This window comes from Schistocerca cancellata, chromosome 6 (genome assembly GCF_023864275.1).
Source record: "Schistocerca cancellata isolate TAMUIC-IGC-003103 chromosome 6, iqSchCanc2.1, whole genome shotgun sequence".
NCBI lineage: Eukaryota > Metazoa > Arthropoda > Insecta > Orthoptera > Acrididae > Schistocerca > Schistocerca cancellata.
In genome coordinates, this window is record NC_064631.1 from 145268410 (window position 1) to 145282132 (window position 13723).

The 13723-nt window shown below is 43.7% G+C and overlaps 1 protein-coding gene across 1 annotated transcript in view; it reads right to left on the bottom strand.

Moving 5' to 3' along the window:
• LOC126191269 (cytochrome P450 6k1-like) overlaps positions 1–13723 on the bottom strand; it is a 97617-nt gene that overhangs the window by 31324 nt on the left and 52570 nt on the right. Inside the window, exon 6 of the mRNA XM_049932077.1 lies at positions 8176–8382. Coding sequence (XP_049788034.1) covers positions 8176–8382 — 207 coding nt within the window. The remainder of the gene's footprint in view (positions 1–8175; positions 8383–13723) is intronic.

A 13723-nucleotide genomic window follows, 5' to 3' on the forward strand; every position in this document is an offset into this window, starting at 1 on the left:
ATCTCTATCTGCAGCAGGAAAGAAAAGTAACTGTTAAAAATCTGTGTCTCAAGCCTGTGACCGGACTGTTGACCTAACTGTAGGTAGAGTACGACCTATCTCTACACACCACTAGGAAGGGGAGGTTGGTGCTCCCATCGTATTGCCGCCTGCCGCCTTTTAACCCCCGAGAAACACCCGCTGTACTCATTTGGTAACAGTACGACTGGACCTGCGGCCATCCTATAAGGACTAGAATCATCATTCACCCCAGCCCTATCTAGATTCAATTCAGGATCTACAAGGATGGAGTCTGTAACACTTCCCTTATGTTAAAAAGGGGTGCAGCGTGTATTTGTACTAAACCGACTGTACACGCTAGAGTTGTGTTTGGAGATGTGCAAATCCGTCAGACCTCGCCAAGAGTGTCTTTAGAGGCCTCCTACCAGGCGTCTCCTACAGGTGATGTCCTGTTCGCAGCAGTTGATAGTGCCAGGTCGTGGACGCCTTGATTCGTTGAGATGTCAGAGTACTGTTAACTGAAAGTTGTGGGACAGCGAGGAACTTGATTTCAGTAATGAATACTTCACGTAAATTTCAGGGATGCCAGCTGTCTGCAGTTCCTGCCGGAGCACAGTATCACCACAGCACTTTAATGCGATAGTGCCTAATAAAATGTTATAATATGAATTGATTCTCAATCAGCACATTCACGTCCGATGTAATAATTACTATTGTCAACATTGCCGCGGCCGTGTCAGTTACTTTTGATTGTGAGTTTGCCTTTTTCTGATGATAATTAAGATATTAGTCAACAGTTTGTGAGACCCACGACCCACACGCAATCGTTCGCTTGGGAAGACGCCACGAGACACTCTAAGCAGTGCCCTACTGTAAATACCACATGCACGCTGATGATCTCCAACTGTATCTAAGTGCAAAAAGAATAAACCTGAACATAGCTCTCAATATCGACCTGTGTGCACTATCAAAATGGGCGCAGGATATAGAACTCATCCTAAAGTCAAGCGGTACTGGTTAGTCATTCTAGAGTCATTGCCCGAAAATCGGGAATCCCTACCGTCTTTAACCCTAAATGGGACAAATATCAACTTCTCTCTTTCAGCAAAGAGTCTAGGAGTGATAACAGGCGAAAATCTAAATTGGACTGAGCACATAACTGCAATGTGCAAGAAGGCATCAGCATCTCTCAATGCCTTACAAAAATGCCTCTCCAACCAAATCTTCCTCGTTTCCCAGTATTCTTAGCTTGAATTTGATTTCCTCAGCTCTCGCTATATCATAAATATCTGTTTTGGAAAAAAAAAAAAATGTGGTAAGGACTATGGGACCAAACTGCTGAGGTCATCGGTCCCTAGGCTTACACACTAATTAATCTAACTTAACCTAACTTCCGCTAAGGACAACACACGCACCCATGCCCGAGGGAGGACTCGAACCTCCGACAGGGGGAGCCGCGCGAACCGTGACAAGACGCCACAGACCGCGCGGCTACCCCGCGCGGTGCATCTATTTTGTACAGCTACAAATTCTTTATATCTGCCACTATCATTATAGTTATTATTGTCATTATTATTATTATTATTATTGTTAGTACTATTATCATTATTAGTGGTAGTAACAGCAGCTTTACAAATACTGCCAATATTAACTTTATTAGTTCACAGCCAGACTTCTTTACTCACATTGTCAAGATAGACACTCAAATCATTTTAATGCTATTTTCCATATTAAATTTCTCATTTCTTAGGTATCTATGATGTAAAAAGAGTACTGTACGATTATGTTCGAAACCCTGGCCTGATGTAAGATGAGGCTGTCTAGGTTATGGTAAACAAATAAAAATAGCGTTCCTGGCCTCAACTGTTCGGCCAAACAGGTGGCTGGATTTTTTTTATGTTGCGGCTACTTTCAACCAGTACCTAGCGAAGACATTGTTTCCATTTTGATGAGGATGTGCCACGCCAGCAAACTGGCACGCTGGAAACATCAGAACACCATGTTTACATTCTGCCCAGACTGAAGGTCCTGTGCAGTACTGCAGCAACTTACGAAACCCATTTAACACAAATGTTACAAGTATAGTGTCTTACCCCAATAGACCATCACAACTACGCAGCAGGAATTAATAAAGAAAATACAGAAGTTGCGTGAGAGCACAGGAAAGCTATGTCCACAAAGCCGCCTCCGAAGTTCCAGAAAGGAAACGTAAAATAAGAAATACGAGGGGCCTAAGAATCTGGAATGACAACAAACTAAAACTATGATGACAATAAGAATTGTATAAGACATGTTTACAGATTTCTGAAGAATCAGATAAGCAAAATAACTACTGTTAAAAGAGTGGAAGGGTGTTCCATGGTTGCACCAGCGCGGTTGACAACTAGTGGACGGTCGTTTGTGCATGTGTAGGTGTGCTGCAGTATACCTCCCCAGTGCATCCCACATGTGCCCCATGGGATTTAGTCGGGGCTCAGTAGGATTCAAACCAAAAGGTCGGACAAGCCCGTCCATTCGCCGAATATTCTCTCAATTCAAGAGCTCCTCCACCAGCGCAATATGATGCGGTCGTGCATAGTCATAAAAAAAATGAAGACAGGTCGAATGCATCCTGAAAACACGCACATGGATAAGGACTACAGTGTCACAATAAACGTGACCAGTGAGTGTAGCGTGTTCAAAGATCTGGAGGTCAGTAAGCCCGTACAAAGTTGTGGATCCCCACTCTGTAACACCTACACCACTAAAACAATAATGTTCGAAAATTGTGGACTACCGTCATATGGTGAGAGGTGGGAACACGAAAAGGCACACAGTAACTTAGTCATTAATTTACGTGTAGTTGCATGAGTAATACTAAAATAATAAGGTGTTCATTAATGTTAACAATAATCATATGCACATATCATGTAAACTGACTCGTTCCACAACATTTCGACAAAAGAATCGTTCAACTGATCTATGAAACATGTAATTAACTAACAAACTGACATCGCTGATTACACAGGCTAATCCTCGATGAATGGAGGTATTCTTTAGTTATACCTCTCTTTAAAAGATCGAAATGAATGCAGAAGCACACAGAAGTAAAAGTCTGGTAAATACAGCATGTAAGGTATACACCAGGAAGATTTGTGCAAGAGTACAAAAAATGAATGAAGTATTTCTTTTATAGGAGCAGAATGCTATTAGGAATGGAAAACCTTACTCCGACAACGTGTTCATTATAAAACAACTGACAGAGAAAGAAGAGAGCGTAATTATGACGCACAGAGCGTTTATAGGTTATACATGCAGAGTTTTCACTAAATCTTCTGGAGCACACTGGAATACAGGGAATACCCCAGGCATATATACACATTAAAAATCTCTTCAGAGAGTGGAAAAGTTTATTTCACCGTGGTTTAATAATATCACACGTCAACACTTGTTAATTCGCTGATGATCGTTAATTACATAAGCAAACCGCAGATCGCTGCCAATAATCAGAGCCTATTGTTCCAAGAATATAATATGGAAGTCCCTATTGATAAGAAAAAAGTAATGGCATTTACAAGAGTCGTTTATGACGAGATAATAGAGCTCGTAAAAAAAAGTGTAACTACATTGGAAATCAAATGCGTTATCTAGAGGATCAAGACTTAAATAAAAAAACTTGTAAATTTCTAGTATATGTGTGGCTCTATAAACGGAACTTTAAAACTAAGTAAGCAAAGAAATCTAACATCAAATTTTGTAAAACTATGGCAGTTTGTAAGGACGCAGTAAATTCGAAGCATCTACACATAATTTGTCTTCTTTTTCAATTTATTATGTAATTTATTTTGAAATATCTCAGTGTATGTGTCAGTGTGTTATAAAAGTAACAGCCAGTCCAACCTGTTAGGAGAGTGTGGAGCTACTCTTCAGTTAACTGCATTGTCTTTTGCAAAATTCTTGTTTTTTTTAAAAGAATTTTCAGTGATACATTTTCGCTTGTTAACTAAAAGTTTTAAATGATGCGCAAACATTAGAGTACACAGTGTGAATGACAGTAAACATTTTGTTAGCGTTTGAGAGAGAACTGCACTACTTAGGGCAAAGATATTATTTGTTGTTGAGCTGGGAAACGAAGAGCCGGTCGACAGTCAGTAACGGGCAGAACGTTTGGCAGCAGTGTCGCGTAATGGCGGCGCCTAGCGGGACAGACGTGGATCGCTCTAAATAAAGTGGCAGTATGTTGAGGTGGGGGGAGCAAGCCGAGTAATGTCATGAAGAATTAGCAACAAAGTTTCGCCGCTGGCACTATGGGATAGAGAAATATGCCGGTTCGCCGCGCAAATTACGATAACTCCTTCGAAAATGCTTACGCCTACCGGCATAGACAAGTGTAGTAAAATTTGTAAAGTGCAAACTTAAGAGTTTTAATTTTCAGAACAGGCAATTGTAAATGATATAAGAATAATTCAGAGGAAGACTGTTTGACCCACCTTGATAAAAAATAGGCCTGTCGCGAAATAGTATAACTGTGACAGAAAGAATTAAGAGCTGCGTTGAAACAAAATTATAATTTTGAGTTGGGTATTTTAAGTTCATTAATGCTATTTCGACAAAAAATAATTTTTGAAAGACTAACATATTTCGCTTCCATGTATTGTTCAAATAGCATTTTGTGTTTAATAATCACCAGAGACACTTCACGCTATTGTACTAGTTGCACACTATATTTGGTATCTTGTTGTTTTCAAAATTGGCAGTGTAGCTATTGTGGCTGCTTTTCTGTAGCTACGTCAGGTTAGTAATTTTTGAGCAGATTTCTCATGGAGAGCAGCGGTTTGGCAAAAAGCACTTTAAAAGTGGACGCAAACAGTCTCGACCGTTAAAAATGTATATTTTGATGGTAACCGGTTTTTGTCAGTTTTTGACCATCCTCAGACCCTCATACCATGATGGTAATTCAGTGCTGATAGGCCTTATCATAAATCGTTGATAACACTTCCATCGACCTTGCTTATAGCTTATAATTTTATTTAACTTACTTCCTTTAAAAAATACACACATCAAAGTACAGTAATCATACTACTGGAAGTTGATTGTTTTTCTTTTCTCTCTGTCTCTCTGTCTCTCTCTCTCTCTCTCTCTTTATTTAAAAAGCGAGGTTGAGTGTCCGACACACCTATGCAGAGTACTCCTTACTAGGAAAGGTGTCTAAATAATAAGTTTCTGTATTTCTAGAGCGGTGAGACCTGAACCCCTGCAAACAACAGTGTAATAAGATTCAACATGATAAAAGAGATTTCTGAGAACTGTGAAAGAGTGTACAAAATTTGATAAAGTAAATAAGATGATAACAATATGATATTACAGAAGAGCTAAATTTTGAACCAATAAATGATTTAGTAGCTGGATGTAGAGATAAATGAAAGAACCACATGGAAAGAGTATAAGAACGGCGATTACCACTACAAGCCATTAAAAATGTACCACATGGCAGATGACATGAATAAGACTGAGTCAGGGACATGGAAGGGACGCCACGCCTATTACATGAAAGTGAAGGTGATGATGATATTTTCCGTTGATTTGTCTATCGTTAGATATTTCTTGAACCTTCAATCAACGATGATATAGTACCGTATTGTACACTTTCTCTAGTTTTTTCAGCTCTGCCTGCAGTTTGGAATGTCCTTCACATGGATAACATCCACATAAATTAACATATGAAAACTTCCAGTACAGCACTCGTGACTGCCGCATCACGGTCGTGAAGTGGGGCCCAGGCAGTTTCAGATAAGGTTTTACAGTCTGACGATAATTTATGGATTTGTAGTTTTAGCTTGACGATGTCCACTACGGACAAACGGTAGTTACCGTTATTCTGAAGAAGGTTGTGTTATCCCGACTTAAACCTAGGTAAATTCTAGGTAAACGGTACAACTGAGGCTGTTGATTATTAAAATTAAAATTAATAAGAAAAATATAGTCACGTTGAATTTAGCTTCCAGTTTCTCAGTCGTCACACACGAAGAAGCAGGTTTACAAATTTCTGCCAAAGTTGGATAACTATTTTTTCGCGTTAAAGCCGTCCAAAAGATGAACTTTTATACCAGCATGATTTTTCAGTTTAACCATTTGAATGAAAAGTACACAATACAATTACTTTAGACAGCAGTCTAAACAAAAGATATTAACTTGGAATTGAGACTTACTTTATTGCGTATCATGTACCAAAAGATGGAAAACAAAAGTTCACTTATATCAATGCCACTTTCATACCCTCAAATAACGTATTTCACTGTTGCTGTTACTAGATAGCACTGTAACTTGGCAAGTTGTGGAAAATACACTGCAGAACACAATTGAAGGATAACGTTTTGGAAACACCGTAACTGTTTCGCATTGCGTAGCAGAAACTTTAAATCTGACTCACAGTTGCCTCCAAACTTCCTCTGTAATGGTGCAAAAGCGTGGAGCTCTGTCACCCTCGAGCTCGGCGACTTCAAACAGCAACATGTCGGCACATTAGAAATAAAAGGCCAGAACTCAGAAGTTCACGTGATCTGTAAAGTTGAGTTAATGGTATTGACACTATATGTCTCCATTATGCCACCCAGCGCTTCCGTGGACATGTCATCCATTGGGGAGGCTGTCAAACCCTCTCTTACCCACATTTCACCCCTTCGTTCGACGCCTCTGCGATGGAGGTCAGAAGCACGAAGCCCAGCATTCAAATCGCGAGTGTTTCCTATATGGGGCAGAATCGACACGAAAACACCTCAGGATGTGGCATAAAGGGCGTCAATGAAACCACCCGTTCCCTAGGGGCGTTCATTTTCACACATTACTCACTCGAAAACGACAAATGTACAACAAGACGACGTTACTGACAAATTTTGCAACTGCTGCCATTCCCGTATTCTAAGAAAATCGGCGGGCTGCAGCCCCATTGAACGTGATGTCATGCCTTTGCAGTGTACTGTGATCGCAACTTTTGATTTGGTATTCAAGGTGGAACCAACAACAATCGTTCAAAAGCATTCGACGAAATCTGTACCTGATTGGCAGCGGAAAAGGTATTTGTGCTTTATGATATTTCCTTAACCGCGCCCTTCTGTGGAATGTGCACGGAGGCGTGCGATTTTGACGTGTGAATGAAATGGCAAAGGCTGCCTCTTAGACTCACCGATTTTGTAGCACCCTTGGTCCCATTCGAGCGCCTTTGTTGGGCACGTTATAAATGTCCATTACGCAGATGCTCACTCACAATCCCTACCTGCAGTAGGGACGAGTTACCCACTTCACAATAGCGCCTGCTGGCCGCAAACGAAATCAGTGGGGTGTCGAAAGGGTTGCCTACCTGACAGACGGCTAGAGATCGGTAGATGAATGTCTGTATAGAGACAAATGCCCAGGTGGTACCGATGGTGTTGCCCAGCCGGAGGTCTTAAGAGGGATGAATTAGGACAAAATCCTTTTCTGTTTCGGATCATATACAAATCGGATCAAATCGGGTCGAATGGGGGGATGGCAGCAGTGACAAAATTTGTCAATAACGTCGCCCTGTTGTACATCGCACTGCCAACTATCGTTTTCGAGAGCGAAGTGTGTGAAAATGGACGCCCCTAGTGAACGGGTGGTTTCATTGACGCTCTTTATGCCACATCCTGAGGCGTTTTCGGGTCGATTCTGCCACCCATAGGAAATCCGCGTGATTTCATTGTTAAGCATCGCAGTTCTAACCTCCATCGCAGAGGCACCAGCAAAGAGATGAAATGTGGGGAAGGGTGATACGTCGACGGTGGCGTTGGGTAGAATTGTGCTGAAATTTGGTGCCAATGTGCATCATTAGGCCACCATACACCTCAAATGAACTTCTGAGACCTGACCTTTCTTTCCGCATACGCCGACTCCTAGCTGTTAGAAGCGTCGCCTAGCCCAAGGGTGACGTCTAGTGCGTTACGCTTTTGCACCGTTATATAGAAAGGTTGTAGACACCTTTGACACAAATCTCAGAGTTATGCGTCGCAGTGGGAGAAAATTACGGGGTTTCGAAACTGTGATCCTTTAATTGTGCTGCGCATTTTATAAAAAACAAAAAGAATAGGTATTTCCTCGAAAAGAATGTGGCCGTTAACGAACCGGCGTCAGTGAGTGTATATTTTGCGATATGACGGTAATTGAAGCTGACAGACTTACCTTTCACTACTTTGTCGAGGTACCTCATTTGCACAACGGAGTCGAACGTGAAGGCCCACGTTCTGTCTGTCTCATCCTGCAACCTCCTCTGGATATCCTGATTGACAGCCAGCTCGTGGAGAGTAAAGCTCAGAGTTGCAGACGATGTCTCAAAGCCAGCGATGAGAAACATCAGTGCTGTAGCTTCTACGTCCTCTAGCGGAAGCTCTGAAAAATTTACTCGTTTTCTTTTCAGTTTCAGATTTGTATTGCACAGATAAAGTATTTGTTATGAAAAAAACTGCCTAGTCAGAAAAATACCGATTTCAGCGTGACCTTGGTCTAAATATACTGTGTTCCACAAATTAGGGCGCCGGCCACTGTGGCCGAGCGGTTCTAGGCGCTTCAGTCCGGAACCGCCCTGCTGCTACAGTCGCAGGTTCGAATCCTGCCTCGGGCATGGATGTATGTGATGTCCTTAGGTTAGTTAGGTTGAAGTAGTTCTAAGTCTAGGGGACTGATGACGTCCGATGTTAAATCCCATAGTGCTTGGAGCCATTTGAGCCATTTGAACAAATTATGGAAAACACAGAGAAGGTGCGGTACTTCTGCACAAAGCTGCCAGGTTCCAGCTTTGGCACCACTCGAGGCAAGCAACAGCATAAATCGTATTTCCCGTTCCTCAACGAACCAATATTAGTTCTAAATTACTGATGGCTGGCGACTGTGAAGGTTACAAATACCGATGAGCCAAAACATTATGACCACCTACTTAAAAGCGTGTTGGTGCATTTCCGGAACGCAAATTAACAGCGATTCTGAGCGCCGTGGATTCGACAAGTACTTGATACGTTTCCAGATGCCTAAGCACAGGTCACACACTTCCTGTCATTTATGGGCGGTTGGTTTGTAGTCGCAGAGCTGGCCCACGGTAGCGTCCCAGTTGGGTTTCCTTGGATTCAGATAAACCAAATTCGATGGCCAAGGCATCAACGTGAGTACACTTTTATGCTACTCAAGCCATTGCAGCACGATTCTGGCCTTGTGACACGGACAGTTATCCTGGAAGACGCCGTCGCTGTTGAGGAAGACATCAAGCATAAGGGGTTACAGGTGGTTCCTGACAGTGGTCACATAGCTCGCAGCTGTCATTGATACCTTTGATTACTACCGCAGGACCCATGAAAGCCCAGATAAATGTCCCCCATAGCATAACACCGCGCCGGCCGGTGTGGCCGAGCGGTTCTAGGCGCTTCAGTCTGGTCCCGCGTGGCCGCTATGGTCGCCGGTTCGAATCCTGCCTCGGGAATGGATGTATGTGATGTCCTTAGGTTAGTTAGGTTTAAGTAGTTCTAAGTTCTATGGGACTGATGACCTCAGAAGTTAAGTCCCATAGTGCTCAGAGCCATAATACTGCCCCCCCCCCCCCCGGCCTGCCCCAGTGGCGCACTGCATGTTTAGAGCAACTGTTCGTCTGGATGACGGCGAATCTGGACTGACCATCGACCTGTTTAACAATAAACGGCATTCATCCGACCAGGCGACACGATCCCATTGATCCGCAGTCCAGTCTCGATGATCCAGTGTCACTGCTATCAAAATTGACGATGGTGTTGGGTCAACAGGGGGATACGTTGGGATCCTCTGCTACGGAACATCATGTTCAATACTGTGCGCTGAAGAGTATGGTCCGAAACACTTACGCCTGCTGCAGCACTGTACTCAGTTGTCAGATCTGCCACAGACCGCCTGCTTTAGAGAGCGGGAAAGCCTCGTAGCCTTTTGTTCTGTGATGAGTTACAGACGTCGAACTTCTTGTCGCCTTCTCAGAATTCTTCAAGCGCTTTCCGTAGGTGCTCACGACAGTAGCACGCGAACAGCCGACCGACTTCGCCGTTTCCGAGATCCTCGCTGCCAGACACTGGGCCACAACAATCTGGCTTTGTTAAAGTAGCTTAAGTCGGTGGATTTCCTCATTTGCGCTACTTACCGTCGCTAGAAAGATTCCCCTTTCGTCCCTGCTTCGTTCATATACCTCTCTTACTGCGTCACGTGCCCTCAGAGCCACCAAGCAGAACACAGCCTCGCAGTGGGCAGTGGTCATAATCTTTTGCCTCATTAGTGTAACTTTTTCTGCATGTCTTGATATTTTACACATAATTTTAATACTACGCTGTGGTTCACTGGAGTGGAGATGGAAGGGAGGGGGAGCTACAAAGCACAGCTGTGCTACTTGGATTTTTTTATTTACATACTAAAACTACAGCTGTACCTTCCGTAAATAAATCAAATAAACTTTAAAAAATCCTGCTAGCACAGTTTTGCTTTGTAACCCCCTTTCTCTAACCCCTTCAGATAAAACGTAAAACTATCAAGTTTAAGATGTGCAAAAAAAGATATGTAATCTTTACAGCGACAAGTTCTGAAAGTTGTAAGGCGGAAAAAATTCCGCTGGAGTAAATATTTCGTCAGAGCTACTGATAGCCTTAGAAGAGCCATCCATGACAGAATTCTTCTATCTGGTGTGCAAGATGTATGAGTACCATCAGACTTCGAGACGAATGAAGTAACCCCAATGCAAATAACACAGGTGATGATAGGTGTGAATGTTACTGAACTCTCAGCTTAATAAATTTTGGTTGCAAAATGTGACACATACACTCCTGGAAATGGAAAAAAGAACACATTGACACCGGTGTGTCACACCCACCATACTTGCTCCGGACACTGCGAGAGGGCTGTACAAGCAATGATCACACGCACGGCACAGCGGACACACCAGGAACCGCGGTGTTGGCCGTCGAATGGCGCTAGCTGCGCAGCATTTGTGCACCGCCGCCGTCAGTGTCAGCCAGTTTGCCGTGGCATACGGAGCTCCATCGCAGTCTTTAACACTGGTAGCATGCCGCGACAGCGTGGACGTGAACCGTATGTGCAGTTGACGGACTTTGAGCGACGGCGTATAGTGGGCATGCGGGAGGCCGGATGGACGTACCGCCGAATTGCTCAACACGTGGGGCGTGAGGTCTCCACAGTACATCGATGTTGTCGCCAGTGGTCGGCGGAAGGTGCACGTGCCCGTCGACCTGGGACCGGACCGCAGCGACGCACGGATTCACACCAAGACCGTAGGATCCTACGCAGTGCCGTAGGGGACCGCACCGCCACTTCCCAGCAAATTAGGGACACTGTTGCTCCTGGGGTATCGGCGAGGACCATTCGCAACCGTCTCCATGAAGCTGGGCTACGGTCCCGCACACCGTTAGGCCGTCTTCCGCTCACGCCCCAACATCGTGCAGCCCGCCTCCAGTGGTGTCGCGACAGGCGTGAATGGAGGGACGAATGGAGACGTGTCGTCTTCAGCGATGAGAGTCGCTTCTGCCTTGGTGCCAATGATGGTCGTATGCGTGTTTGGCGCCGTGCAGGTGAGCGCCACAATCAGGACTGCATACGACCGAGGCACACAGGGCCAACACCCGGCATCATGGTGTGGGGAGCGATCTCCTACACTGGCCGTACACCACTGGTGATCGTCGAGGGGACACTGAATAGTGCACGGTACATCCAAACCGTCATCGAACCCATCGTCCTACCATTCCTAGACCGGCAAGGGAACTTGCTGTTCCAACAGGACAATGCACGTCCGCATGTATCCCGTGCCACCCAACGTGCTCTAGAAGGTGTAAGTCAACTACCCTGGCCAGCAAGATCTCCGGATCTGTCCCCCATTGAGCATGTTTGGGACTGGATGAAGCGTCGTCTCACGCGATCTGCACGTCCAGCACGAACGCTGGTCCAACTGAGGCGCCAGGTGGAAATGGCATGGCAAGCCGTTCCACAGGACTACATCCAGCATCTCTACGATCGTCTCCATGGGAGAATAGCAGCCTGCATTGCTGCGAAAGGTGGATATACACTGTACTAGTGCCGACATTGTGCATGCTCTGTTGCCTGTGTCTATGTGCCTGTGGTTCTGTCAGTGTGATCATGTGATGTATCTGACCCCAGGAATGTGTCAATAAAGTTTCCCCTTCCTGGGACAATGAATTCACGGTGTTCTTATTTCAATTTCCAGGAGTGTATTATTTACAGAAGAAAGGAAGAACTGTTGGAGCACGCGAGGCAATACTGCGCTACGTCTCATCTTAGACGATAGATTAAAGAAAGATAAACCAGAGTTTATAGCTTTTGTAGATTTGGAGAAATCTTTTGGCAATGTTGACTGGAATACACTCATTGAAATTCTGAAGGTAGTATGTGTCAAATACTTGGAGTGAAATTTTATACTTAACTTCTACAGAAACCAAACGGCATTTATAGGACACGAGGGGCATGAAAGGGAAGTAGTGACTGAGAAGGAAGTAAGACACGAGTGTTGTCTATCCGCTAAGATATCCAGTCTGTATACTAAGAAAGCATTAAAGGAATGTAAAAAAATTTATTGGAGAAGAAATTAAAGCTCAGGGAGGAGAAATAAAAACGTTGACGTCTGCTGATGACATCGTAATTCTCTCTGAGGCAGCAAATGACTTGGAAGAGCAGCTCAACGGAATGGATAGTGTCTTGAAAGGAGGATGAAAGATGAAAATTGACAAATCAAAAGAAGGGTAATGGAATGTAGTCGAATTGAATCAGGGTGTGCTGAGGGAACCAGATCAGGAAACAAGACACTAAGAGTAGTACGTGAGTTTTGCTTTTTGATCAGTAAAACAACTGATGTTGGCTCATGTAGAAAGGATATAAAATACAGAATGGAAATTTCAAGAAAAGCGCTTCTGAAGAAAAGCAATATGCTGAGAATGAACATAGAGTTATGAGTCAGAAACCCTTTTCTGAAGGTATTTGTCTGGAGTGTAGTCCTGTACGAAAGGCAACGTGGACGATAAGCAGTTCAGACAAAATAAGAATAGAAGCTTTTGAAACGTGTTGCTACAGAAGGTTGCTTAAGACTAGATGGGTAGATTACGTAATTAATGAGGAGGTACTGGATAGAATTGGGAAGAAAAGGAATCTGTAACATAACTTGACTAAAATAAGGGATCGGTTGGTAGGACACATTCTAAGATATCAAGGGCTCATCGATTAAAAGTTTGAGGGATTGTGGGGAGCGACAATTGTAGAGGGAAACCGAGAGATGAATATAGTAAGCAGATTCAGTAGGATGTAGGTTGCAGTAGTTATTCACAGCTGAAGAGGCTAGCACAGGATAGAGTAGCGTGGAAAGCTGCGTCAAATCAGTCTTCGGACTGTAGACCACAACAACAACAACAACATTGAAACTACATTCTGATTGGCTGCTCGTTTTAATACTTCACTGAAATTGGCTGGAGACGGGGAAGGGTTTCTCAGTATAATTTTGTGACTTCCAATTAGGATAAGCGTAGAATTATGGTCGGCTTCCCTGTTGATAGCTAAGAGTAGTTATTAACAGGTTCGCTGGGAATTGTATGTGCTGAATATTGTTCCATTGGAGTTGCGTTGTTTGACATTGGCAGGTTGTTATTCCTACAGTCTATACGAATGTCACGGCTCCTGTCATTTCTATAATGTGTTGATGGCTGGTTCAAAT